The sequence below is a fragment of the Myxine glutinosa genome, chromosome 7, assembly GCF_964187855.1.
Source record: "Myxine glutinosa chromosome 7, kmMyxGlut1.1, whole genome shotgun sequence".
Classification (NCBI taxonomy): Eukaryota; Metazoa; Chordata; class Myxini; order Myxiniformes; family Myxinidae; genus Myxine; species Myxine glutinosa.
This window is the reverse complement of record NC_136267.1, coordinates 156053412-156079592: the sequence shown is the minus strand read 5'-3', so window position 1 is coordinate 156079592 and position 26181 is coordinate 156053412. Positions and strand designations below refer to the sequence as shown.

At 43.4% G+C, this 26181-nt stretch overlaps 1 protein-coding gene across 2 annotated transcripts in view; it reads right to left on the bottom strand.

Moving 5' to 3' along the window:
* Positions 1-4013: 4013 nt before the first annotated feature.
* Positions 4014-26181, bottom strand: part of LOC144893022 (tetratricopeptide repeat protein 21B-like) — a 48515-nt gene continuing 26347 nt past the window's right edge. For both annotated transcript variants that reach the window (XM_078782451.1, XM_078782452.1), the window contains exons 4-7: positions 20156-20380; positions 10832-10952; positions 10627-10694; positions 4014-4269 (exon numbers count right to left, since the gene is read on the bottom strand). In XM_078782451.1, coding sequence (XP_078638577.1) covers positions 4192-4269; positions 10627-10694; positions 10832-10952; positions 20156-20380 — 492 coding nt within the window. In that variant the 3' untranslated portion in view covers positions 4014-4191. The remainder of the gene's footprint in view (positions 4270-10626; positions 10695-10831; positions 10953-20155; positions 20381-26181) is intronic.

The window sequence follows — 26181 nt, the reverse complement described above, 5'->3', positions numbered from 1 at the left end:
TTCGATTCCTGACATGGTCACGTGTGCTCACAGAAGGGACGAGATCTGTGGTTACTGGTTGCTAATTATCCCAGTGTCCTTCCATGACCAATGGGCGAGCATCCCCCTGCAGGTATGTATACCTGTACGAATTTCCAGGAAAACCACGTGGTGTAATCACTGCCACGAGATCGCTTTGGCAGCACTCGCTGAACGTACCTGCCTTCAGGGCTGAGCACCAGAAACAGACAGGTGCTGTTTTATTTAGATTTTCTTGGCTAAGGATTACCTTTGAATATGCTGACGTGGGGTTTGGCATTGCCGACCAAGCAGAAAACAGAGGCAATAATTCGAATAAATTACTGATACACAATAGCCTGCCATTTTCAAAAGGCAAGGTGCAATCTTTTTCATCCACAAAGGATTGCAATGGGATGGAACAGTAAGCTTAACATCAATTCCAAAAAGACATGGATGGCCCTAGATCACAGGCAAGCGGGGACTTCGTTGCCCCCTCTCTGCTTGTTCAACTTTTGAATACCTGCTGAAACCTGACCTATGCCTATGGGATAGCAGGAGCACAGACTGGTCAAACAAGTGGACCATGTCTTTCAATCCTGACAAATCTCACACTCTTACTATGTCTCTCCGAAAAGAGCGACTGGACAACCCTCCCATCTATTTTCTGAACAATCCTCTCCAAGAAGTTCTGTCACTCAAGCTTTTGGGTCTCACAATCTGCCATGAACTTTCCTGGGAAAACCACATTTCCAAGCTGGCCTCGAATGCCAATCGCCGACTTTGCATCCTCCATCGTGCGAACTCCTTCCTTGGCACACCTGAGCTCCTCACCACATACAAGGCTTTCATCCGCAGCTCAATGGAATACTGTTCTCCCCTCTGGGCTGGTGCTCCTGCCTCACACCTAGCTCGGCTTCACGCTGTTGAAACCAAAGCTTTCAGAATCATTGGAATCTCCGGCGATGAAGCTAACTCCGAGGGCCTTTCACTTGTTCACCGCAGGCAGGTTGGTGGTCTTTCCGTCTTCTACCGACTCCTCTCCGGCCTTGCTCCCCCAGCTCTCTCTGGGCTCTGTCCCCCAAATATTCCTGCAGGTCGCACAAGATCTGCCTGCAACCCTCTTATGGTTAAACTGCCAAAATCAAGACTCTCTGCTCACCTTCACTCCTCTTTCCTCCCACCTCTGGAACAAACTCCCTCGCTCTCTTCAATCCCACTCCTCCCTCCAGGTCTTTAAAACAGCTGTTCACCACCATCTCTTATCTTCTCCCATCCAAAACCTTGATCTTTTCTACCCCCATTAATTCACCCCAGATCCACTTTTTTTTGAAATCCCTACTTTTTTCCTTCCTGGAGGTTCCAGCAGTGTCCATGTGTTTTATACCTTTCCCGCCCCCCCCCCTCACCCACCTTCCTATGCCTCCTCCCCCCAAGCCCTCTCCCTCCCACAGATCTTCTGTTGTCCCTTTTCTTTGCTGTTGTACTTGTGTGCTTCCCTCTCTCTCCCCACCTTGTCTCCCGCTCACTTTATTGTATGTTTTTGTGTGTCCGTTTTTTTTTTTGTGATTGATGTTAGCTCTTACACGAGCTCCAATCTTGTGTACAAAAAAAACAAAAAAAACAAAAAATAGCAGGAGCCTTACACCTGTTGAGGGTTTGTTTTTTGCAATTGGTGCCACCAGTTTTTAAGGATACCTCAGAGTTTCATAAGCCTTTAGGAGTACTAAACCACCATTTCGGTTTTCTTGGCACTTTCTTGGGAGCTTGCTAAGACTTTGGGAATGAAATTTTGCATCACTAATTGGAATAAAAAGTATGTGGGGCTGACATATTTTTTTCACTTTGACCTAATTAATTTAAGGGCATGACAATTATAGAAAAATTTATATTTTTCACCATAACCCGACTAAAGTTTGTCCGATTGAAATGGATTTGCCCTCTCGATAGCTTAAAGCAAGGTGCATTTACTTTTAATTTACATCATACCCCTCCAGGTTAAAGCTCAAGGTATTAGACCCCTAGGTATACTAAACCATAATTTGTTTTTTTTTCTCTCTTTTTTCTGCCAATTTCAGAGCTGTATCCTGGATCCGGCTGGGACTTTCGGAATAAGATTTTGCGATAATAATGGGAATAAAAAGGATGCGGGTGACTTAGTATTTTTGACCTTGACCTATTTTAGGGTCATAACCCAATTTAATTATAGACATTTCAACATTTTTCACCTAAACTCCACGAAGGTTTGTCCGATCTGACCGAAATTGCCCTCTCTAGATAGCCTCGAGTAAGTCACATTAACACTTAATTTACATCATACTACTCTGAGTTAAATGTCTCAAGGTCAAATTGCAGTCTGCAAAAAAAAAAAAAAACGCATTTTTTATCATCGCTCAATTTTGCCAATGCAGAATCTCAAAGACTGCTTGGCCCTCCAAGATGTTGTTGCATCATAATAGTAGTGTACCTGCATCGAATTTGAGCACTTGATATTTGATTCGAGTCCTTGACCTACTTTTTCAGATTGTGACCTAATTAATGAAAATCATAACTCGAATTAACAAAAATCGTAACCTTTTCGATCATAACTTCAATAACCTTCCTCCGATTTTGATGATGAGATTTATGCATAGAATATAGATGGGGACATATTTTCTTAAGTTAACCTCTATCCCTAAAAGTTGAAGGTCAAGGTCATATGGCAGTCTGAAAAAAAAAAATGGCCATTATTGATTGGGGCTTACCCTTCATCATCGCAGATATCTATTTTTTTTTATTGCATTTGTAGCCTATGTCACAAGTTTGATGCAGAATCCTCATGCCTCATTTATCCCTGTCATATAAGATGATAAATTTGCATGCTGGGATCTGTGTAATAGACTGTAATTCTGTATTTATTCATGCTGTATGCAGTTCAGGCACAACTCCTAAGTTTTCCACCATTTATTTAGCAACAGTGATGGAATCTTCAAACCTGTTGTCTCTGTAAGCCACAACAAAATCAAGGCAGGTTTCCATCAAATAGTAGCTTTTTGTAATTACAGTACTTTGCTCACAACGTTTACTTGGAACAGGATATAGAGCCAAACCACAATTGAGAACAGACATTTAAAGCAAGTGTTCTGGTTTGCCAGGCCTTGCTCCTCATGTCGGATTTCTGCCTCCGCTTTACTCAATTGCGCCAGTTCCATCAGGGTATCGTGAACCTCAGTCACTTTGTATTTCCCTGACTTTATGCTGTCAATGAAGCTCTCCCAGTGAGTGCACTTAGGCCCCATTCACATTACTTCCAGCAAAATGCCAGCATTTCCCAAACAAATTTGCTGGCATTGTTTTCATGTGGATGGTAGCTAAAACCAATGCTGGTATTTGAATGCTGGCATCTTTGGTGTGAATAGGAGATTAGCTGCTTCACGGTCAGATTTGTAACATTGTCCGTGAGAACATTCCACCAGATGGTTGATGTTAAAAACAGGATGTAGAGTCGTCAAAAAATTGGAAACAGCAGTCTGTTGCCCATACGCTGCCCATAGAAAGGGATGAGCAATTTGTGTAATAAATTAATGCTGTACGTAAGTTTGGTTTTAGAGCAGCAACGAAGGCTGGAAAGGGTGGAAATGCGAATGGTTCGGTGGATGTGTGGAGTATAGTTGAGAGAGAGGAAGACAAATGATGAATTGCGAAAGATGATGGGAATAGAGCCTGTGATTGATGCTGTGATGATGGAAGAAGAAATGCGGGCAAGGGGGTTAACAAGGAGAGATGCAGAAAATAGGGTAAAATGGAGAAGATTGTCATGGGGACCGCAAGGCTAACCCCCGCTCTAGTAGGGAAAATGGCCTTAAAATGCATGTTGTTTGTAAGTTTGGTTTTAGCCCAGTTGTCAAGGCAGAATAGTGGGGAAATACATGCTAGTGAGTATTTGAAGGAGAGCCCGCTTAGTAAAACATAATGACCACATAGTCAGAATAATTGGAAACAAAAGTAATTATTAAAAAAATGGAATGACTCAAAAATGTAAAACACCTCAAACAATGAGGCAATACGATTTTATAAACGTTGTAAATTCACTGCAAGCTACATTTATGTGACATGAAACATGATGCTTTAAAATTACATGCAAGTTTCCTTCCAATGAAGATATTTCTGTTTGAACCAACAAATTTCAATTGGTCAGGTGCTCTCCTCTGCAACTCAGATTCTAATAGAAGCTCTTGCTTTGTCCAAGATTTCCTCCCTGATCTTTGGGTAGTTTGGGTGAACACTCAAAACCTGGAAAAGGAAGATCAAATAGACACATTAGAGTAAGGAAAACAAAAGAAATAAACTGAACAATGTTGGTTCCCCAAATTGCATAATAAAAAAAAAAACTGAAAATGTCAATCGATCATTTTCTTATATCGCACTTTTCCCCATTTGGAGGTAAAATCTCCAAAAAACACTTTACAAAGAAGAGACAAAAATGTAAAAAACAAAAAAAACAAAAACAATTGTAAAAAGATGACATTTCAGGAGAGATGCTCTTCACCAAAATCGAATCAATTCTTCCTTGTCATACACCCAACTTGTCCACCAAGTTTGCCCTAATCCGTCCACAAGGTTTTGACATATCATGATACATATCGTTTTTAGCCGAATTAAAAATGGTGGAGAATCACAGAAAAACAAGACCAAAAGTCTAACAGCTGCGTAGCCGGGCTTGTAAAATATTATAAACCACAAACACATATGATTAGCTTTTTAAACAGTCGCTAAAGCTGTTTAAAACATTAAACAAAGAAATTTGGAGGAATCCCGACATCCGTGTGGTAAGTTTTACTTACAGAACTGAGTGAAGATCTACTGTGCTCTATATACCCCCACAAGGGTTGGAGGTGTGCTCATTTACCAAGCAGCTAGCTAGTGATTGCCAAGCCAGCCATTCCTTAAGGGTTTGAATGGAGTGCTTGCTCGAATGCTTAAACCACTTGGATATCTCTCCACAAGAAAGATTGTTAAATGAACACACACCCAAGACCCGACCCGACCCGACCATAGATCGTTCTTGAGACCCGACCTTAGATCGTCTGTAATCTATATACCCCGAAGAGGAATGACCCTTCCTGCCACTCCCGTAGTGAGCGGGTGTACTTGTAAATTAAAATGTTGGTCGGTGGAGTCATCTGTCGTAATGACATCATAGACATAATGACGTAACAGATGCAAAACTGCCGCTTCTTTAATATGTAGACGATGATATATTTTAACTTGCAGTACGTTTGCAGTCACGACAAAGGGATTAGTGTTAGATTAGATTTACTATAATATTAACGTTGGAGAGGAGGATAAGGAAGAAGGTGAAGATCGACGAAATGCAGTTTGGATTTATGCCAGGAAGAGGAACGACAGACGCACTCTTTATTGTGAGGCAGTTGCAGGAGAAGTACATGGAGAAGAGGAAGAAGTTGTTTCTTGGGTTTGTTGATCTGGAGAAAGCATTCGATGGGATTCCACACAAAGTATTGACATGGGCATTGAGGAAGTTAGAAGTGGAGGCATGGTTGATCAGAGTAGTGATGGCAATGTACAAAAGAGCGCGCACAGCTGTAAGGACGAAGAACGGGAACAGTGGTGAGTTTGAGGTGAAGGTGGGAGTGCATCAGGGGTCGGTACTAAGTCCACTACTATTTGTAGCTGTGATGGAGGTGCTGGCTCAGAACGTAAAGGAGGGTTTACCATGGGAGTTGTTGTATGCAGATGATCTGGTGTTGATTGCGGAAAGTATGGATGGACTGAAGGAAAAGATGAACAAGTGGAAGGAATGTATGGAGACAAAAGGTCTGAAGGTGAATATAGGAAAGACGAAGGTGATGGCAAGTGGTAAAGCATGTGGTGAGGTGGAAAGAACTGGGAAGTGGCCATGTGCTGTGTGCAGGAAGGGTGTCGGAGTGAACTCCATTCAATGTACAATGTGCGCTGAGTGGGTTCATCAAAAATGTAGTGGTCTGAGAGGGTTATTAACCAGTGTGGCACCTACATTCAAATGTAAGGTGTGCACAGAGGGAGCTGCAGATGGAGGAAATGTTGAGTTGGATCTTGGAGACGGCGTGAAGCTGGAAGGTGTGAAAACATTTTGCTACCTCGGAGACATGCTGAATGGAGAAGGTGGATCAGACTCGGCAACGGTTGCTAGAGTGAGATGTGCATAGAAGAAGTTTCGGGAACTGAGTGGCGTGCTGATGAGGAGGGGAGTGTCGTTGAAGCTGAAGGGAAAGGTGTATGCTGTATGTGTGAGAAGTGTTATGATTTATGGGAGCGAGACATGGGTCATTAACGTAGAGCAGCAACAAAGGCTGGAAAGGGTGGAAATGCGAATGGTTCGGTGGATGTGTGGAGTATCGTTGAGAGAGAGGAAGACAAATGATGAATTGCGAAAGATGATGGGAATAGAGCCTGTGATTGATGCTGTGAAGAGGAACAGGTTGAGATGGTTTGGTCATGTGATGAGGAAGGATGAAAGTGACTGGTTGAGAAGAGTGATGGAAATGAATGTAGAAGGAAGTAGAGGACAGGGAAGACCGAGAAAGACTTGGTTAAAGATGGTCAAAGAAGAAATGCGGGCAAGGGGGTTAACAAGGAGAGTTGCAGAAAATAGGGCAAAATGGAGAAGATTGTCATGGGGACCGCAAGGCTCACCCCCGCTCTAGCAGGGAAAATGGCCTTAAAATGCATGTTGTTGTTGTTGTTGTTGTTGTATTAACGTTACGTTATAATTATTTCGAAAATGATATTACCATAAGAAAAACCGAGGCTCATTCCTTACTTCCGCGATTATTATTAATATTAGTGCCGAACACCGCTTATCATTAATTCATGAACAATACACCACTTCAATCCATTAACTTTGTATTCATGACATTGTGATTAAAGTGTTAAGGTTATATTTACTATATTATTATTATTATTTTATTTATTATTATTATTACTAGGGCATGCCCGTACTATATCTATATCTAAAATTATATCCCCCCCCTCTATTTACATGAAATGGTTTGATCCAAAGCGAACGGCTTGCGAGTGGTGACAATCCCCCCCCTCTATTTACATGCAATGGTTTGGTCCAAAGCGAACGGCTTCCGGAGTTTGGTAAAGAAATCGCCATCGCGTGCACAAACGCGCAGGAAAGCGAATGAATCGCAAATTCGTTTTTATTAGTTGTAAAACATAGTTTAACGCCAACATAGTTTGCAAACGTGAAATAAATGAATACGCTGTCAAATGTGCCATCCGAGGCAGAGTGTGTCCTCCACGTTCGGCACACGCGATCGTTCGCTGCTCTCTGATTGGTTGAATCGTTTTTTGGACATAGCTCGGTAAGTAATTGTCCGATTAATATGAAACCTTGAAAAGGCACATCCTCGGGTCCCCAGCAATATACCTGGCAAGTTAAAAGTATATCGGACCCGTGGTTGTCGAGAAACAGCGGTCACAGACAAACGTACAGACGTACAGACAGACAGACAGAGATTACTGGAATTATAGATAGATTACGAAAACGATACTACTGAAACGATACACTACTGTATTAAGAAACCTGGGCTTAATTTGTCCGAAACAGCACGAAGGTGCGGCATGAAGCCTAAGGCCTATACGTACCGTATTGTTGAAGGAGCCGTAACACAGATGCTTTCAATATTTGATGGTCATTTTAACAATCGGTTTGATTTTGTTTCACACTGAATGAAAAACGTAAAGGTAGAGCATGGCGATTGTGATATATGACAGGTTCGACGATATGTTCTGCCTGAACGAAATTGGAATCAAAATGGCAGTGTGTGGAGTCGGCCGTCGTACCACCATAAGACATCAGACATAGTCATCACCCTGTCATGTGACCAGATCCTCAGCTCTGATTGGTATACGTTTGAGGGGACATACATACGGATGGACCTACACTGTTCTCGACGGCTTTGTCTTATGGGCTACGCCGTAAAAATTATCGGATCCAGTTCTACACCAAAATCGAATCATTTGGTCCTTGTCAAACACCCAACCTGCCCACAAAATTTCGGCTGAATATGTCCACTACTTTTTGAGATATCCTGTTGAAAGACAGACAGACAGACAAACAAACAAGAGATGTAATGCAGAGCACGATACTTGCAAAAATCCACCCCCCCCCCCTCAAAAAAAGGTTGAAATTGATCCAGCACATTGTCTATTTTATCAAGATTAAAATTGCGATCTTGATTAAAGCTCGGGTTAATAGGATGAAAAGTGATGGTTTTAGAAGTTTGACCGAGTGTTGATTTACAGGGTGACCCAAAAAAACCTCCCTCATTCAAAGGTAAATGAAAAAAAAATGGTTAAAGATAATCAAGATATTATTTACACACATGAAACTTCATTCAATACAGTTTTTATTCATCATGTTTTAAAGATGACATCCTCCAAATGGTGGCCGTCATTGCCTATACACGCTTGGAGGCGATTTCTGAAGGCTGCCATGGCTCGACGGGTCATGTCGGGTGGAACAGCGGCTATCTCCTGCTGAATAGCAACCTTAAGGGCTTCAAGAATTTGGGGTCGATGAGTATACACTCGTGATTTAAGGTAGCCCCACAGAAAAAAATCACAAGGGGCGAGGTCAGGGGAACGGGCCGGCCACCCAACATCGCCACGCAACGAGATCACCCGATCCAGAAACATTTCCCTCAGCACTTGCAATGATCTTCGAGCTGTGTGTGCCGTAGCTCCATCTTGCTGAAACCACACATCGAGTTCTTCAAGGTCAAGGTGTTCGCGTTGTGGCCTTAGAAAGTTTTCGAGCATATCAATGTAACGGTCAGAAGTTACGGTAACAGTTGCACCACCCTCTTCAAAGAAATAAGGACCCACGATGCCAACATCGGCAACAGCCCACCACACAGTCACTCGATCGGAGTGCAACGGTCTTTCGTGTGGCATGCGAGGGTTGTCTTCAGAGCAATGGCGAAAATGTTGTTTGTTTACAGAGCCACTCAAATGAAAATGAGCTTCGTCACTGCACAAGAGAACAGCATCTTCCGGAACACGTTGCAGAATGTTCCCGCGTAACTCCCTGCGGCTTATCCAGTCTCTCGCATTGAGTTCTTGCACAACCGTCATTTTGTTTGGATGGAAGTGGAGGTCTTTGTGTAAGATTCTCCTTGCAGTTTCTCGGGATATCCCTTCAGCTAAAGCATGCTTCCGTGCAGAACGTCTCGGAGACTGCACAACAGATCGCCTCAATGCTTCAATATTCTCAGGTGTAGAAGCGCTCCGAGGTCGACCAGGTGATTTTCTTTTTAAAGCTGAGCCTGTTGCCCTGAAATTCTCAACCCACTGCAAGATGGTTTTCCGATCTGGAACGTTTTGGTTCCGTGGAATACTGAAACGTCTTCGAAAGGCCCTCTGCACGGCGATCACGGAACGGTTGTTTGTGAAGAACGCTTCGACAGCGAACGCACGGTGTAGTCAGGTTCACTATGTTAACAAATATAATTTCTTTCAAAATTTTGGGATTAGCAAACCTGTACATTTTTGGAATCTTCAGAGCATGGAGAATCCGAAAATCAATGTTGGCATTTGCACAGACACCTGCATGGCCGCCATTTTGGATTTTTAAAATGGCCGCCATAAAATACATATTTTGCGCGATCTCGGCTTCTAGTCAACCTAGAGACTTAATTAAAGATGCTAATCCTATGTTTTCTGGGTCAAGGAATCCAATAAAGGCCTCAAAATAGTGCTCAGGATTATAGAAAAGCAACAAACAAAGGTAATTGAAAACCATTGTCTTTATATTTGTGATATAACTGTATTACATAATACATGATATTGCAAGTCCTTTGAAGTTATAGGTTGTTATAGGAAGTTATAGGTAGTATCAGATTGAACTATAAGTCCTATACACAGGATCTACGAGGTCTATACCGTTCAGGAATATGCTTTTACAGATCTTCATCACTGTCCTGAGTGTCATTTTGGCAAAGGTGTCTACGCAAATGTAAACATTAATTTTTGGATTCCTCATGCTCTGAATATTCCAAAAATGTATAGTTTTGCTAATCTACCAAAATTTTGAACGAAAAAACATAGTGAACCTGACTAGTGTGCTCCCGACCACGCCATGTTGGCGACTGAGGACGGTTGGGGTTGGGCTACCAACAGACCCTAGCCCCGTCCCTCCCGCCTTACTACTGCCACTGCTACAGCCTTTCGAAATGTGGGAGGTTTTTTTGGGTCATCCTGTACATATATATATATTTAAATACATAAGTGCAAATGTATTTTCCTCATAAACTTGAATATTATGGAGCCTTCTATGTGCTACTTGCACTATCATACCAACATAAATGCATCTCCATTCGCTTTGCACAGTTTTTCCATCATATTTTCACTTTTACCATGCCTCGTCATTGTTACTACAGTATTTACCATTTGATTTGCACTCACTTCATTAAGCCAACATTCCAAATTTATGGTCAGAATAATAAACTAGAAAACAATTCCAGTAGCGTCAACATCTTTGCAACAATATCTTGTATTCAGAGTAATTTGAATCACCATCACCAATGAAATTCCAAATATCCAGCAATGTCAGGTTTCAAAAAAGACAGAAGGCCTTACCTTGTGGCAGACATCGATGGCATCAACATATCTCTTTGTTTTCCGGTAATTGAAAGCAAGCTTGTATCCTGAAACATTTACAAGATGACTTCAATACTCAGCACTTTTAACCTGGAATCGTGGTAGTAAAATCACTCTCTTGATGGAAGTGAAAGACAAAACAAAGGGATAGTGTGTCTGCTTTTTGTTGCTATATTTTTTTTACCAATCGTAGGGTTAGACTGCCATGCATATTTCCAGGCCATTTCGTAGCTGGCAACAGCATCCTTATAAATGAGTTCTTTCTCAAAGATGAACCCCATATATTCGTATCCTTTGCAGCAAGCCTAGAGAGAATGAAAAAGCATCACTTGATGATATTATTATATACTAATGTACCTGAATATCTATCTATAATTCCAGTAATCTCTGTGTGTCTGTGTGTGTGTCTGTGTGTATGCGACCGCTGTTTCTCCACAACTACCGGTCCGATATACTTGAAACTTGCCAGGTATATTGCTGGGGACCCGAGGATGTGCCTTTTCAAGGTTTCATATTAATCGGAGAAGTAGTTACCGAGCTATGTCCAAAAAACGATTCAACCAATCAGAGAGCAGCGAGTTATCACGTGTGCCGAACGTGGCGAACAGACTCTGCCTCGGACGGCACATTTGAGAGCGTATTCATTTATTTCACGTTGGCAAACTATGTTGCCGCTATGTTGGCGTTAAACTATGTTTTAAAACTAATTAAAACTAATTTGCGATTCTTTCGCTTTCCTGCGCGTTTGTGCACGCTATGGCGATTTCTTTACCAAACTCCGCAAGCCGTTCACTTTGGACCAAACCATTTCATGTAAATAGAGGGGGGGGGGGGGGGGGGATTGTCACCGTACTCGCAAGCCGTTCGCTTTGGACCAAACCATTTCATGTAAATAGAGGGGGGGGATTGTCACCGTACTCGCAAGCCGTTCGCTTTGGACCAAACCATTTCATGTAAATAGGGGGGGGGGGGGGGATTGTCACCGTACTCGCAAGCCGTTCGCTTTGGCTTTGCGAATGGACCAAACCATTTCATGTAAATAGAGGGGGGGGGATATAATTTTAGATATATATATAGTACGGGCATGCCCTAGTATTATAAATACCTGCACCAAGTTTGAGTTAAATCCCTTCGGCTGTTCTCAAGTCATCACATTTTTACCTGACATGACCTCTGACCTTTGACCTCTTGATGCCATAATCCAATTAGTTCATTGATGCATCACATATGCTTTTACCAAATTTGTTCAAAATCACATCACTTGTTCACAAGTTGGCATGGCAACATACATTTTACTTAACATGACCTCTGACCCTTGACTCCTTTGACCTCCAAAATTAAATCAGTTAATCTTTGCATCATATATACTCATACGAAGTTTGTTCAAAATCCCATCACTGGTTCACGAGTTGGTGCGGCATCATAATTTGTACTTAACATGACCTCTGACCTCTGGCCTTTGACGTCATGACCCTAAAATCTAATCGGTTCATCTTTACCTCATTATACATACCTGCACCAAGTTTGACTAAGATCCCTTTAGCCGTTCTTAAGTTATCGTGGTAACAAAATAATTGTAACTTAACATGACCTCTGATCTTTGCCCCATTGACACCAAAATCGAATCACTTTATCTTTGCATCATAATATATAATTATACCAAGTTTGGCGAAAATCCCATGACTAATTCACAAGTTATCTCGGTAACAATTTTTTACCTGACTGGATGTCTGAAATTTCACCTTTGACCTCTGGACCCAAACATCTAATCAGTTAATCTTTACGCCATTATGCAAATCTGTACCAAGTGTTAATTAGATCCATTCAGCTATTCTCAAGTTATAGACCTATTACAGATTTTGACCTTTGACCCCAAAATCTAATCAGTTCATCTTTACCTCATTATACATACCTGCACCAAGTTTGACTAACATCTAACATTAGCCATTCTCAAATTATCGTGGAAACGAAAACCTATCACGGACAGATGGGTGGACAGCCGGATAGACAACCTGAAAACATAATGCATGCCTCCAGCAACTTTGGCGGTGGAGGCATAAAAAAAAATTTCAGACGAAAATTGATGATTTTAGTTTTTAAAAAGACGAAAATTGATGATAAAAAAAATTACATTTATGGGATTTATTTGGACACATTTTGGCCCTACTGCCTGAGGGAAGATCACAGAAATTCTTTCCAGGCCAACTGACCAGATTTTTTTTAGATAAAAGCTTCAAAGGTCAAGGTTTTAAATATATATGTATGTATATATATATATATATATATATATATATATATATATATATATATATATATATATATATATATATATATATATATATATATATATATAAATTTTTTTAAATACACAGTCGAGGCTCGTGTAAGAGCTAAGACCGAACATATAATAAAGCGAGCAGGAGACAAGAGGGGGAGAGAGAGAGGGAAGTACAACAGCAGTGGAGAACAGGGACATTGGGAGATATGTGGAAGGGAGAGGGCTGGGGTGGGACTCATGGGATAAACAAGGTGGACAATGTAAATGGACACTACAAGGATTTTCAGGAAATAAAACAGGGAATGTGAAGGAGGTGGATTTGGGGTGTATTAATGGGGGTAGAAAAGATCAAGGTGTTGGATGGGGGAAGATAAGAGATGGTGGTGAACAGCTGTTTTAACCCTTTGAGTACGGATGACGTCCAGTGCCGCAACCCACGAAAATGTTTTGTGTACGGACTACGTTACTACACGTCATCGACGATACCTATAAATAGATCGTCAGTATATGGTTGCATTCCCGGAATGCGAAATTAATCCCGTACCGGGGGTATTTTATCCCCCAAAATTCCGGTACTCTCAAAGGGTTAAAGACCTGAGGGATGAGTGGGATTGAAGAGAGTGTGGGAGTTTGTTCCAGAGGCGGGAGAAAAGAGGAATGAAAGAGTGAAGGTGAGCAGGGAGTCTTGGTTTTGGCAGTTTAACCACAAGAGGGTTGCTGGCAGGTCTTGTGTGACCTGTAGGAATATTTGGGGGACAGCACAGAGAGAGCTGGGGGAGCAACGCCGGAGAGGAGTCGGTAGAAGACAGAAAGACCACCAACCTGCCTGCGGTGAGTGAGTGAGGTTGCATAAAATCATCAATTTTCATCCAATTGACTTAAAATTTGAGCAGGGTTTGCATAGTGTCAATGAATCCTATTACTTTTGAGGTCAAACGGTGAAAGTCACCTAAAATCGTCAAATTTTTAACGTTTTTTTTTTTTAAAGCTCTTTTCATTATGTTTAGCATACAGAATAAGAAGAAGTCTGAATACAAAGCCGATGTGGATGGTTTTGCATTTTCAGATGCTTTCTAATTTAATTTGTGACGTGTTTATTTCTGGCTGCTGCTGCTGACCTTCCTCTATATTTTCTCAACGCCCAGGGAACCCAACCCTCTTTTTCATAGGCCCTTGATTTTAACTATCGTGACATTTTCCAGGAACGTAACCCCCACAATATTTGAGGGTTTACTGTATAAATGTATTTTAACATTTTCATCCCAAGAGACCTTTCTTGGGGCATCAGAGGCATCATATTCAGGCCTTCTGATTTTATAAATTTTATTCTCAGGGATGAGTGTGCCAGGTTTGGTGGTTTGTTCCAACATATCACAATTTTTATGTTAATTTAGACGACTTTTTTTTTTTTTTTTTTTTTTTTTTTTTTGTATACAAGGTCGAGGCTCGTGAAAGAGCGAACATTAATCACACAGAAAGACAAACCGACACATAAAACATATAACATAGGGAGCGGTAGACAAGATGGGGAGAGAGGGGGAAGGACACAAACACAACATTTGAGAGCAGGGACCGAGAGACATGGAGACATCGAGAGATCTGAGAGAGGGCGAGGGCTTTGGGGGGGGGCGTGGGAAGGGGGCGGTGGGAGAGGTATAAAACATATGGACACTGCCAGGACTTCCAGGAAAGAAGTTGGAATTTCAAACAAGGTGGATCTGGGGTGAATTAGCGGGGGTAGAAAAGATCAAGGTTTTGGATGGGGGAAGATAAGAGATGGTGGTGAACAGCTGTTTTAAAGACCTGGAGGGAGGAGTGGGATTGAAGGGAGTGAGGGAGTTTGTTCCAGAGGCGGGAGAAAAGAGGAATGAAAGAGTGAAGGTGAGCAGAGAGCCGAGATTTCGGCAGTTTAACCATCAGAGGGTTGCTGGCAGATCTTGTGCGACCTGTAGGAATATTTGGGGGACAGAGCACAGAGAGAGCTGGGGGTGCAAGGCCGGAGAGGAGTCGGTAGAAGACAGAAAGACCACCTACCTGCCTGCGGTGAGTGAGTGAAAGGCCCTCAGAGATAGCTTCATCGCGGGTTGGTCGATGAGTAGTTGGTCAATTCAAGTGATATAGCCCAACCGTTGTCAAATATTGAACCAAATACATTAGATTAAGAAATACTAGTGAGGTACCCGTGCTATGCACGGGTGCGCATGGGCGGACTGGCGGACTGGCATTTGGGCAATGCCCGGTGGGCTGGGATCGCTGGGTAAAAAATGGGCCGCTGGGCTGGATAAAAAAACTGCTGAATTTTTTTTTGTTTATACAGGGATGGAAAACTTCTGCCTCCATCCCCGGGGATTGCCCGCTAAATATCAGAAGTTCAAAAGGTCGCCCCTGACGCCTCATTATAATTACGAGCAACGGTACCTGCCCAGTAACACCTACCAGAGAGAACAAATCGTTTGCGCAATGGGCTTTAAAATATTCGATGTGTTCACGGTTTGAATTACGTAACGTAACGTTTGTGACAATGTGTGTGACTTTTGTGTTCACGGCAGTGTTTGATGTGACGGTGTGAACGTAATTTCGTAATGTTTTTCGTTTTTATTTTCGTAATCGTTTAATGAACGTTTAATGAACGTTTAATGAGCGTAAGAATAATGTTTAATGATGATCATTAGATGAATGAATGAATGAATGTTATGAATAATGCCATGGCGTCGCGTTGGCAGCAGTGACAATATAAAAATGCTTGCCAAGAATTTCAGAGAGAAAAGAAAAGGAACTTTTATCAGCAATGTCGTGTATCCTGAAGTTCTAAGCTGAAGAAGAGGTACAAACAAAATCATTCAATTTTTTTTCCGAAAGAAAAGCGAACAGTTGATATCACAAATCACGATTTGAAACACGATGGAATAATATTTACCGATATGAACAGTGATGTGTTTTTTTTATTGAAATTCTAAAAATACTGTTTAGATTTTGATGATTTGCGTGTGATATTTAACGGATGTTAAAATAAATCGCGCCTCCTAATTGAAGCCCCGCCCTGAGGGCGGGTACCGTTGCTCGTCATATGTAATGGCGACGCAACAATTTTTATCGCTTTGCTTTGAAGAACGGGAATGAAGGGGAGGAGCATGTTAATATGTCTGGTTGAAGGCTGTGGGCGAAGCCAGATTTTAGTCTTACAGCCGCCATGTTGGTGCTCACCGTCACTGCGATGCGAAGCGAAAGACGCCTCAGAGCTGTTACATTAACAATCGCTATGTCGTATGTACTCCCGATACGTGTTTCCTTCATTGTAAAAACTACCAAATCAACAGTAAAAAGGAGGTGCTGAGAAGGAACGTGATCGAAAGAAAAAGAAACTGTCAGATATTGCTTCAAAGTGCAGAAACCTTTTGGATCTGTTCAAGAGTACTAATACTGGGCCTGGTGAAGTCAGTGAACATGGGGATAAGGATACTGAATCGGTAGCTGGACCATCAGCAGCTGAATTGGTAGATGATCAATTGGCAGCTGAATCGGCAGAATTGGTGCAAATTGGTGAACACGAACAGGTGCGGGCAGCTGAGAGAGATGTACCTGCTGCAGCTGCTACACTTGCAGAGGAGGGATACCCCTCGATTAACTACTTTAAGAAACCATGTAGAGATGAAGATTGTTTGCTGTTTTGGAATTACCACCCCAATCAAAAAACTGACAACCGAGTGGTCAAGAGGTGTTTCATGCGAAAAGATGGTGCAGATGGTGGTGGTTGTCATACAACAAGGACAATCATTCTCTTCACTGTTCAGTGTGCTTGGCGTTTTCCAGCAACTCAGACGGGTCCACGTTCATCGAGGGAATGACTGACTGGCGACATGTACATACACGTGTTGAAGAACATGAACGCTCTTCTTTTCATTTGAGATGCTCTACAGCATACCTGGTAGATCGACAACAATCCAGCGTTTCACCTGCTCGCACGTAGCCATCATGATGAGGTTAGAAAGAGACGACAAGTGATGGAAAGAGTTGTGGATGTGGTCAAACTCATTGGTAAGAGGGGACTGAGCTACAGAGGAAGTAATGAAAAAGCAGCATATACACTTGACAATGAGGAGATCGACCCTGGTACATTTCTGGAAGTTGTAAATCTACTTCGGAAGTATGATTCCTGCACAGCCGATCATCTCTCTCACGTTGTCCAGAACAGCAAGAAGCAACATGAGAAGGCAAAGAGTTCACGAGGTCGAGGCTCCTTGGTAACTTTGCTGTCTAAAACTACAGTGAATTATGTTATCACAGTTATCTGGGATAAGATACGTCAGTGGATTTCTGAAGAAGTAACAGACATGTTTGCTGTGGAAATTGATCCCACTCAAGACATCTCAACACAAGACCAGTGCTCTGTTGTTCTTAGATATGTTGATAGCACTGGCACTATCCAAAAAAGATTAGTGAGTGTGGTGAAATGTGAGGAATCTACTGGCGAAGCTTTTGTGCAACTTGTTTCTGAAGTCTTGTTAGGACTGAATCTTGGCCTGAAGAACTGTGTTGGAAACTCAACTGATGGTGCAGCAAACATGCAGGGGTGCTACAAAGGCTTCAGTACTCTGCTATCAAAGGAAGCTCCAATGCAGATCCATGTTTGGTGCCACGCACATGTGTTAAATCTCGTTGTGGCCGAAGCTACAAGTGTTGTGGTGACTAGCGCATCACTGTTCTCACTACTGAATGACATTGCAGTATTCTTTCGGGAATCTTATCAGCGAATGAACATCTGGAGTCGACACTCCACTACTGTGAAACGAATGGGAACTATCGGAGAAACTAGATGGTGGTCAAAGGATGCCGCCTTGAAGAAGGTTTTTGGTTCATTCAACAACCCAACTGGAGCGCTTTTCATGGAAGTTATCACCACTCTTAATTGCCATACTAGTTGCTGACCAGATCCAAGCAGCTGTTAAGGCCAAGGTGAAGGGATACATAGCCAGTCTCCTGCAGTTTGAAACAATTCTGACTGCACAAGTATATCTGCAAGTATTCTCCCGCACTACAGCGCTCTACAAGTATCTACAAACTGTGCAATTGGATCTGCTGACTGTGCACCGGATGGTGGATGAATTGCTAGAGAATATGCAGATGCTACGGGATGACTCCCACGCTTGTCATGATGCAGCTGCAAAGTTTGTTCAATGAGCTAATGCCCAGCTGGATGAAATGGATGTAAATCTTGCTATGGAAGAGTCCCTTCCAATAAAACGGCAAAGACAGCACAAACGTATTGATGGCGAACTGTCCATAGATGAGGCTACATCAGCTTCTGACCCAGTAAAGAAGTATCGCATTGAAGTGTACAACCGAATAGGTGACACTATTGTGAGCAGCATTGAGCAGCGGTTTGACAGATCAGCAACATCAACATTGTATGCTGATCTCTCACTTCTTCACCCAAGGAACTTTGATCAAGTGCCATCGGGAGCTATGGAAGAGCTGCATAAACATTTGCTGAGATTTGATGATGGTGTCACTGCGGAACAACTACGAAAAGAACTGCGAAGCCTTGGAGAACAATGGTCAACACTGAAACAATCAGTAGCAGATGCTTATACAGTGCAGGAGGACAGCGAGTCTGAACAGGACAGGAAGACTCTGCCAAGTACATGTAAGTCATGTAAAGCCTGTCCTCTCTGCTGCTACAAGGTGCTCCTCAAGTTGAACCTCTACACTGATGCCGACAAGAGCATTGGGCTTGCCTACAAGCTGCTGCTAACGCTGCCTGTGTCACATGTGGCATGTGAACGGTCTTTCTCTGCTTTGAAGAGAATCAAAAGCTGTCTGCGAAGTACAATGACACAACAACATCTTGAGGTGTTCATGTTGATGTCTGTGGAAAAAGGGATCCTGGCCAAACTTGAAACTAAGGATATCATTGATGGTGTGGCTGCCAGAAGCAGCGAACTGCACAGGCACCGACTCTCTTAGACATGACATGTGCTTGTGGTACTGAAAATAAATTTATTTTTAGTGGATTTTTTGGTTTTTTTTCAAGCATTTCGTCTATTTCCTCAGATAAGCAACATATAAAGGAATAATGGGCCGACCTAGGTGAAGGATGCCTGGGCCGGTTTTAAGACCCAGTCTGCTACTGCGGGTGGGAGACCGGAAGCAAACAGACAATGCAGAAACGGCGAATGCTAAAGCATGAAACCAATAAATTCCACATTCCTGTAGCACCTTCAGTCGCACGTCAGACATGGACAGCAAGTTCGTGAAGGACTTCCATGAAAAACGTACCCGTTCGCAAACAAACGGGTACGTTTGTTCCATACCCAGTCAATGGCGAATCTGCAAATGGCGATCCGCAAATTCACGTTTATAAAGTAGAAACCGTCACGGCATTTTGTCATTCACTTGAACTTGATATCTCTTTTTTCATTCCAAACAGCATAACTCCAATCACAAATGAAATAACATTAATATAAAAAATAAACTTTTAACAACATTCGTGACATAAACAAATATTTAAATCCTGATGTGAAGTTCCATACAGTTGGGTGAACACAATTACGAATTCAAAATCGTAATTGTAGTCACTCGATTCCAATCATCAATTGATACTTTAACAAAATACTGTTTTAAATGATGGTTGTATTGGGATATTATCAAACCAGCTCATTGCCGGCATCTGTCTACTTCCGGATTCGCTGCAGGTTCGTAATTCTCATCAACATCTAAACAGTATTTGTAGAATTTCAATAAAAGCCACATCACTGTTCATATCGGTAACTATTATTCCATCGTGTTTGGAAAAACTGGAAAATTGGAAAACTTGGAAAAATTGGAAAAACAATATAGCCTATTTTACTCCCAGGGGTCCCAGGAATACCCACCCAAAATATCGTTGGATCGGTTGAGCTGTTTTTGCGGTACCTTAAAACGGACAGACGGACATTTGGTGAATTATAGTAAGATTATATATATTTAGGATTCTAGCTTTGGAAAGTAGGAGTTGTGGGGAATGGGGGAGTTTGTCGGCATGGGTGTGGTATAAGGAGGGGTGGGAAGGGAGATGGGAGGGGGGGGGGGGCGGACTCAAACTATAAATTAAAACTTGATCCCGGACTTAACTACCTCAATGGGAAAACCAGTCTGGTTGAAAAAGTGCACCGATATGAATAGGTCCTTCTCAGATAGAGATTGGCCAATCATTGTAAAACATTCCTTCAAGTAGTTTGAGCAATACCTCACCTTGTTGTGCTTCACACATCTGTTAAGGAGATCAGTTGCTAAGTGGTATTTTCCTGCTTGGATGTAAATATCAGAAAGAAGCAGCCAGCTTTTCTCAAAATCATCACCAACAGCAGGATCCCAGGGCATGCTTGTTAACCTTTTCAGGAAGTTACGGGCACGTGATGTTTGTTTTAGTATCATGCTGGCAGTAGCCATGCCGAGTAGAGCAGGAACATATTCGTTCTGCAGAAGCACAAATACACTGGTTGAGAAACAAACACGAGGGCAATTGGTAACCCCATTCATACGGAATGGATTCGTTTGCTAATTTATCTTAGGATGGGCATTTATCTTAGGATGGGCACTTTTGCTAATTTATCTTAGGATGGACAAAACTCCCATTAAACCCTTGGTTATTCATGATGCTGAAGTTGAGATTGTCACTTCTTTTAAATATTTAGGCATACATATCTCCAATGACCTTAAGTGGGAGATAAACACCTATCATTGTGTGAAAAAGGCTGAGCAGATCGTTCAAAATTTGATCGCAAATGAAAAGGCACGGTTGCTCTTTCTTAGAATATGGAAAACTTTTGGTGTAGGCCATCCTGTGTTGATCAGGTTGTATCACAGTGATCGAGAGTGTCCTTACACTGTCTTTTACTGTTCAACGCGTGATGACCACAGCTCAATTGCGGGTTCAAGTGGTGCAGTACAGCAGCTTAACTCAGATTATAAAAGGCTGACCGACCTAACTAGACAGGACAGTAAAGACAGCTTGTAAAATGATTGGGTTTGATCTGCCTCCCATTGAAAGCCTATACTCCAGTTGAATAGTGCAAAAAGCAAAAGCTATCATCTGAGATAAGTTCCACCCAGTGCATGACATTTTTGAACTTCTCCGTTCGGGTAAACGTTATCTTCCATCAAAACCAACTGCAATCACTTGAATGACAGATTTTACCAAACTGCAATCCGCACCCTCAATTAATCTGTGCCTAGAGTTTTGTGAACATCTAAACTTCTAAAGCATGCTTATGGATATTTTCAACCATGCCACGTTTTATTTTCTCATTTCATTTCATCACCGAATATTGTTTTAATGTTGCTCCATTCACAATAAATGTATTTATTTTTCAATGTAATTTTTTCAGCATGCACTGTCAAAGTACTTCTCATTGTATGTGTATCGCATGTACGTATGTGGCAATAAATTCATGATATACATATATATATATAAATATATATATAAATATATATATATAAATATAATTATATATATATCAATATAATTTCAGTTCTCCAGCTTAATTAACACACGTAATGACGTCACTGTCATGTACATACGCTCTGCCTGTCAAGCTCTCGAAAGAGCCATCAGACAGAGCATAATTTTGATCTTAGTTCAGATACAGTCATAAGTGTATGAAAAACTCACAGTTACCGACCTGGTTTCGCCCTGTTGGGGCTTCATCAGGGCAACGCAGTTAGTCCTGCATACACTTATGACTCTGAAAACCTTTCGGTTATATACCAGTTATTATGCGATTTCATACCATCAGTGGTGAACCACCATTAAGGTATCCCATCCAGTTTGAATCCAGTATCCCATCCAGTAACTGAGTTTTTCATTATATATATATATATATATATATATATATATATATATATATATATATATATATATATATATATATATATATATATATATATTGTCGTTCGAATCCCTCAAGGTTAACACCAGGGACTGACGGTTAGCACCTCAAGGTTAACACCAGGGAACTATATATATATATATATATATATATATATATATATATATATATATATATATATATATATAAATAATCGGGAGATTAAATCAGACGCAGACGTAGCTTCAGGACTTCAATCTTTAATTTTTGACAAGCTTTCGACCAACAAAGGTCTTCTTCTGAGTCGGCCCCAAGTTCAACCGACTCAGAAGAAGACCTTTGTTGGTCGAAAGCTTGTCAAAAATTATAGATCGAAGTCCTGAAGCTACGTCCGCGTCTGATTTAATCTCCCGATTATTTATTCAATGCAAATGAGACACCCTGCTCGTACTGTGGAGTTTCTATTTCTCACAGTTATATATATATATACAGACATGGCATTTAATATGGATTTTTTTTTTTTCTTGACTTGGGTTTACTTTCTTAACTCAGTATATCAATCTGGTGAGTTTCTTTTACACTTTGGTGATGTATTTGTTAAAAGAACCATGTCACTGATTGTCTGTCTCAGCAAGAAGTCAACAACAGGATTATATCACAAGTGGCGTGGCAAAATGTACGGACAGGTGCATTTGATGATTGGCTTCACAGTCGGGTATACAAGGGTTGTTGCGTTCTGTATTAGTGGAAAACAACTGCTGCACGTCTCCAAAAGTTATTGCCGCTTCCTCTGGAGATGGTCCGTCAACTCGACAATGCTGTTTGTCATGGAGTGGTGGCTTTGCGAAATTACGGCATGAAACAGTGTGCTATTGCTCGGCAGTATGGCATCACTCAAGGCCAGGTGTCAAAGATCCTGAAACGAAATGCTCAGAGGGATGTCCCTACTCAAATACCGAGGCCAGGACGTCCCCACAGAACCACAAGGAGGGATGATCGCCAGCTGCACCGGTTAGTCCGCAATGGCCGTACCAAGTCAGCTAATCGGCTTAGGGCTGAGTGGCAGCAACTGACAAATGTGCCTGTATCCAGAAGGCTAGTCAACCAACGACTGGTTCAAGCAGGCTATCGTGCCGGGCGTCCCCCGAGAAAGCCACGCCTGACCAGACAACACCACCAGCGCCGATTGCAGTGGGCCAGAGAGCACCGTCAATGGCAGCCAGGACACTGGAATCACGTGATCTTCAGTGACGAGTCCAGATTTCTGGTCTATCGTCAAGATGGCCGCGTCCGAGTGCGCATACAAGTGTATGAAGCCTACAACAAAGATTGTATAGTGCCAAGAGTCCAAGCTGGAGGTGGTGGGGTGACCGTTTGGGCTGCTTTTCATGCAGGGGGCAAAACTGACCTGGTTGTTCTGAATGGAAACCTGAACCAGTTCAAGTACAGGGCCATTCTGGAAGAAACATTGCTTCCATTTGCTCGTGCAGCCTTTCGAGGAAACTTTGTCTTCCAAGATGACAATGCACGGCCTCATCATGCTCGCATGATCCAACACTTTCTTGCTGACCGTGGTGTAGAGCATATGGAGTGGCCTGCCATGTCCCCGGATATGAATCTGATAGAGAACTTGTGGGAAAAATTAACGCATCAAATCGACCACTTGGACCAGCAGCCGACCTCTGTGCGTGAATTGCAGCAGGCTATTGTCACTGCATGGCAAGCGATTCCTGTCCAAACCTTGGCAAATCTTGTGAACAGCATGCCTCAACGTGTACGTGCTCTCCTGAATGCTCGTGGGGGTTACACGAAGTACTGAACTGTAATTTTACTGTCCGTAATCCCAGTCGTAATTTAACTTTTGTTTTTGTTGAAAAAAAACATTGGCTAATGTGCAAAATAAAGAGATACTTCTGGAAAACGTACAGAAGTTTAACACAGTACTGTCCATGAATTGAGTTCGATATCAGTTTACATCACTTTCAAGGATCAATTTGTTTGTTTCGAAATGTCAAATGTGGTTTTTGTTTCTTTTAAAGGTCACATTAACAAAATCTAGAATAATTTCAACATAATTCCAATGAACTTTTGGTTCTAAGACATCTTGAAAGGTAAGTTCACCCCCACAAAAAAAATATTCCATATTAAATGCCAAGTCTGTATATATATAATATATATATATATATATATATATATATATATATATACAGTGGTACCTCGGCTTACGAGTGCCCCAACGTACGAGTTTTTCGGGATACGAGCCGTCGCTCGGGCGGTTTGTTGCTTTGGGATACGAGCCGAGATCCGATGTACGAGCTCAAAAAATTTATTTTTTTGAATTTTCCGGTTGTGGCTTCCGGTTCCGGTCACGTGGTTATCTTGCCGTGAAAGCATCTCTGCTTGGATATAAAACACGCAATCGTCGAAATACATTAGCGAGGAATCTCCTTGCTCCAGCCGGTGACGTCATCGGCGGGGATCCCCGCCTCCAGAGTGGCTGGTCACGTGACCGCCAAAGCGTGTCGCGCGTGCGGGTATAATGAGCTACACCTGTGGATCACGTGACCACGGAAGCACGCCTCGCTTGAGAGGCATGGCTTTCGGTTTGCGTTTTGCTTTATAAGGCGCGATAAATGGGCTTTTGAGTGTTAGCGGTTCATGGCGTTGACGGTCAAAAACCCATTACATCAATTTTACCAGGCACTGTACAGTAAGTACAGTGGACACCAAATGCACGGTGGAAGGCTAGAAGTAGAAGATCGTCCAAGACAAGTGAGAATAAGCCATACTTTGGAGATGACGTCATTCGCTGGTCCGATAACCAAAGATGTGGTATAAAAAACCAGGTGAGCTAACAATGCAGCAATGAAGGAATTCGGCCAAGGCACCGGCACACAACGACCTACCTACATCGAAAGACTCAATGCCAATGGTGACAGAAGCCAAGACGGCCGGCTTAAACACCGCCGAAAGACCACGGTGTACCAACTTACGATGCAGAACATCTTGCACTTAATATGATGATGAAGGAGCTGTGGCTCCCACGTCGATCGAAAGAATGGACGCGACAAAAAGCTTGAATTCATCTGAGCTGCTTTATTCGAATCAAACACTCAGGCACTCTGGGAAAAACGTTTTACGGTCAGCAATATATATCTATTCCGCCAGGGGGTTTGCCCAGGCCTGGCGCCAGGGGGCGTGGCCCCGCGTCCCGGCTGCGGCCTGGCAAGTTGAGGGCGAGCCTGCCCGGGCGTCCCGACCGAGGCCTGGCAAGTCGAGCGCGGGCCTGCCCGGGCGTCCTGGACGAGCCCGGCCTGGTGATCGCTCCGCGTCCTTGATAGGTGCAAGGCGATTGTGTAACCCCAGCGGCAGCCGCTACACACGTCCCCCCAGAATCGACTTGCACCGGCAGGGTCAACTTGAGGGGGGTCCTGATGACCCGGCCGAAGCGACCCCTGGCGGGTCGTGGGAGGGGGTCCGGTGAGGTGGTGGGCGGTCGAGTGGGGGGCACCGTGGACGGGGGGCGGCCTCGCCGCGGCGGGAGGGCCACCCGTGGTGGGTGGTCGACGTCCACGTGCGCCGGCTTGAGGCGGTCCACTGCAATCCGGTCCGACCTGCCGCCGATGTCGATGACGAACGACTTGTCGTCCCGTCGCAGCACCCGGAAGGGCCCGTCGTACGGCGGCTGGAGTGGCCGCCGATGTGCGTCGTGACGCACAAAAACATACTCCGCGGTGCGGAGTGCTGGGGGGACGTAGGACTGGGGGTCACCGTGGTGGGATGTCGGCACGGGGGCAAACCGTCGGGCGGCCTCCTGGAGGTCCGAGCGCTGGCGAGCTGCGGACCAGGGGCTGGTAGCGTCGGGCACGAATTCGCCCGGGACGCGTAGCACCTGGCCATAGACCAGCTCGGCGGTGGATGCCTGGAGGTCCTCCTTGGGGGCTGTGCGAAGGCCCAAAAGGACCCACGGCAGCCGGTCGGCCCAACCGCCGTCTTGAAGGCCGGCCATGAGCGCGGCCTTCATGGAGCGGTGGAATCGCTCGCACAACCCATTTGCTTGGGGGTGGTAGGCCGTAGTACGGTGGAGCTTGACCCCCAGGTTGCGGGCGACCGCGCCCCACAGCTCGGAGGTGAACTGTGGTCCGCGGTCTGACGAGATGTCCGCCGGTGCGCCGAAGCGGGCGACCCAGGTGGCGATGAAGGCCTGCGCCACGTCGGCGGTGGTGGTGGAGACGAGGGGAACGGCCTCCGGCCACCTGGTGGTCCTGTCCACCATGGTGAGCAGGTGTGTGAACCCTCGTGATGGGGGAAGGGGGCCCACCAGATCCACGTTGACGTGGTCGAAACGTCGTTCGGGCACGGTGAAAGGTGCCAGCGGGGCCTGGGTGTGTCGGTGGACCTTGGCCCGTT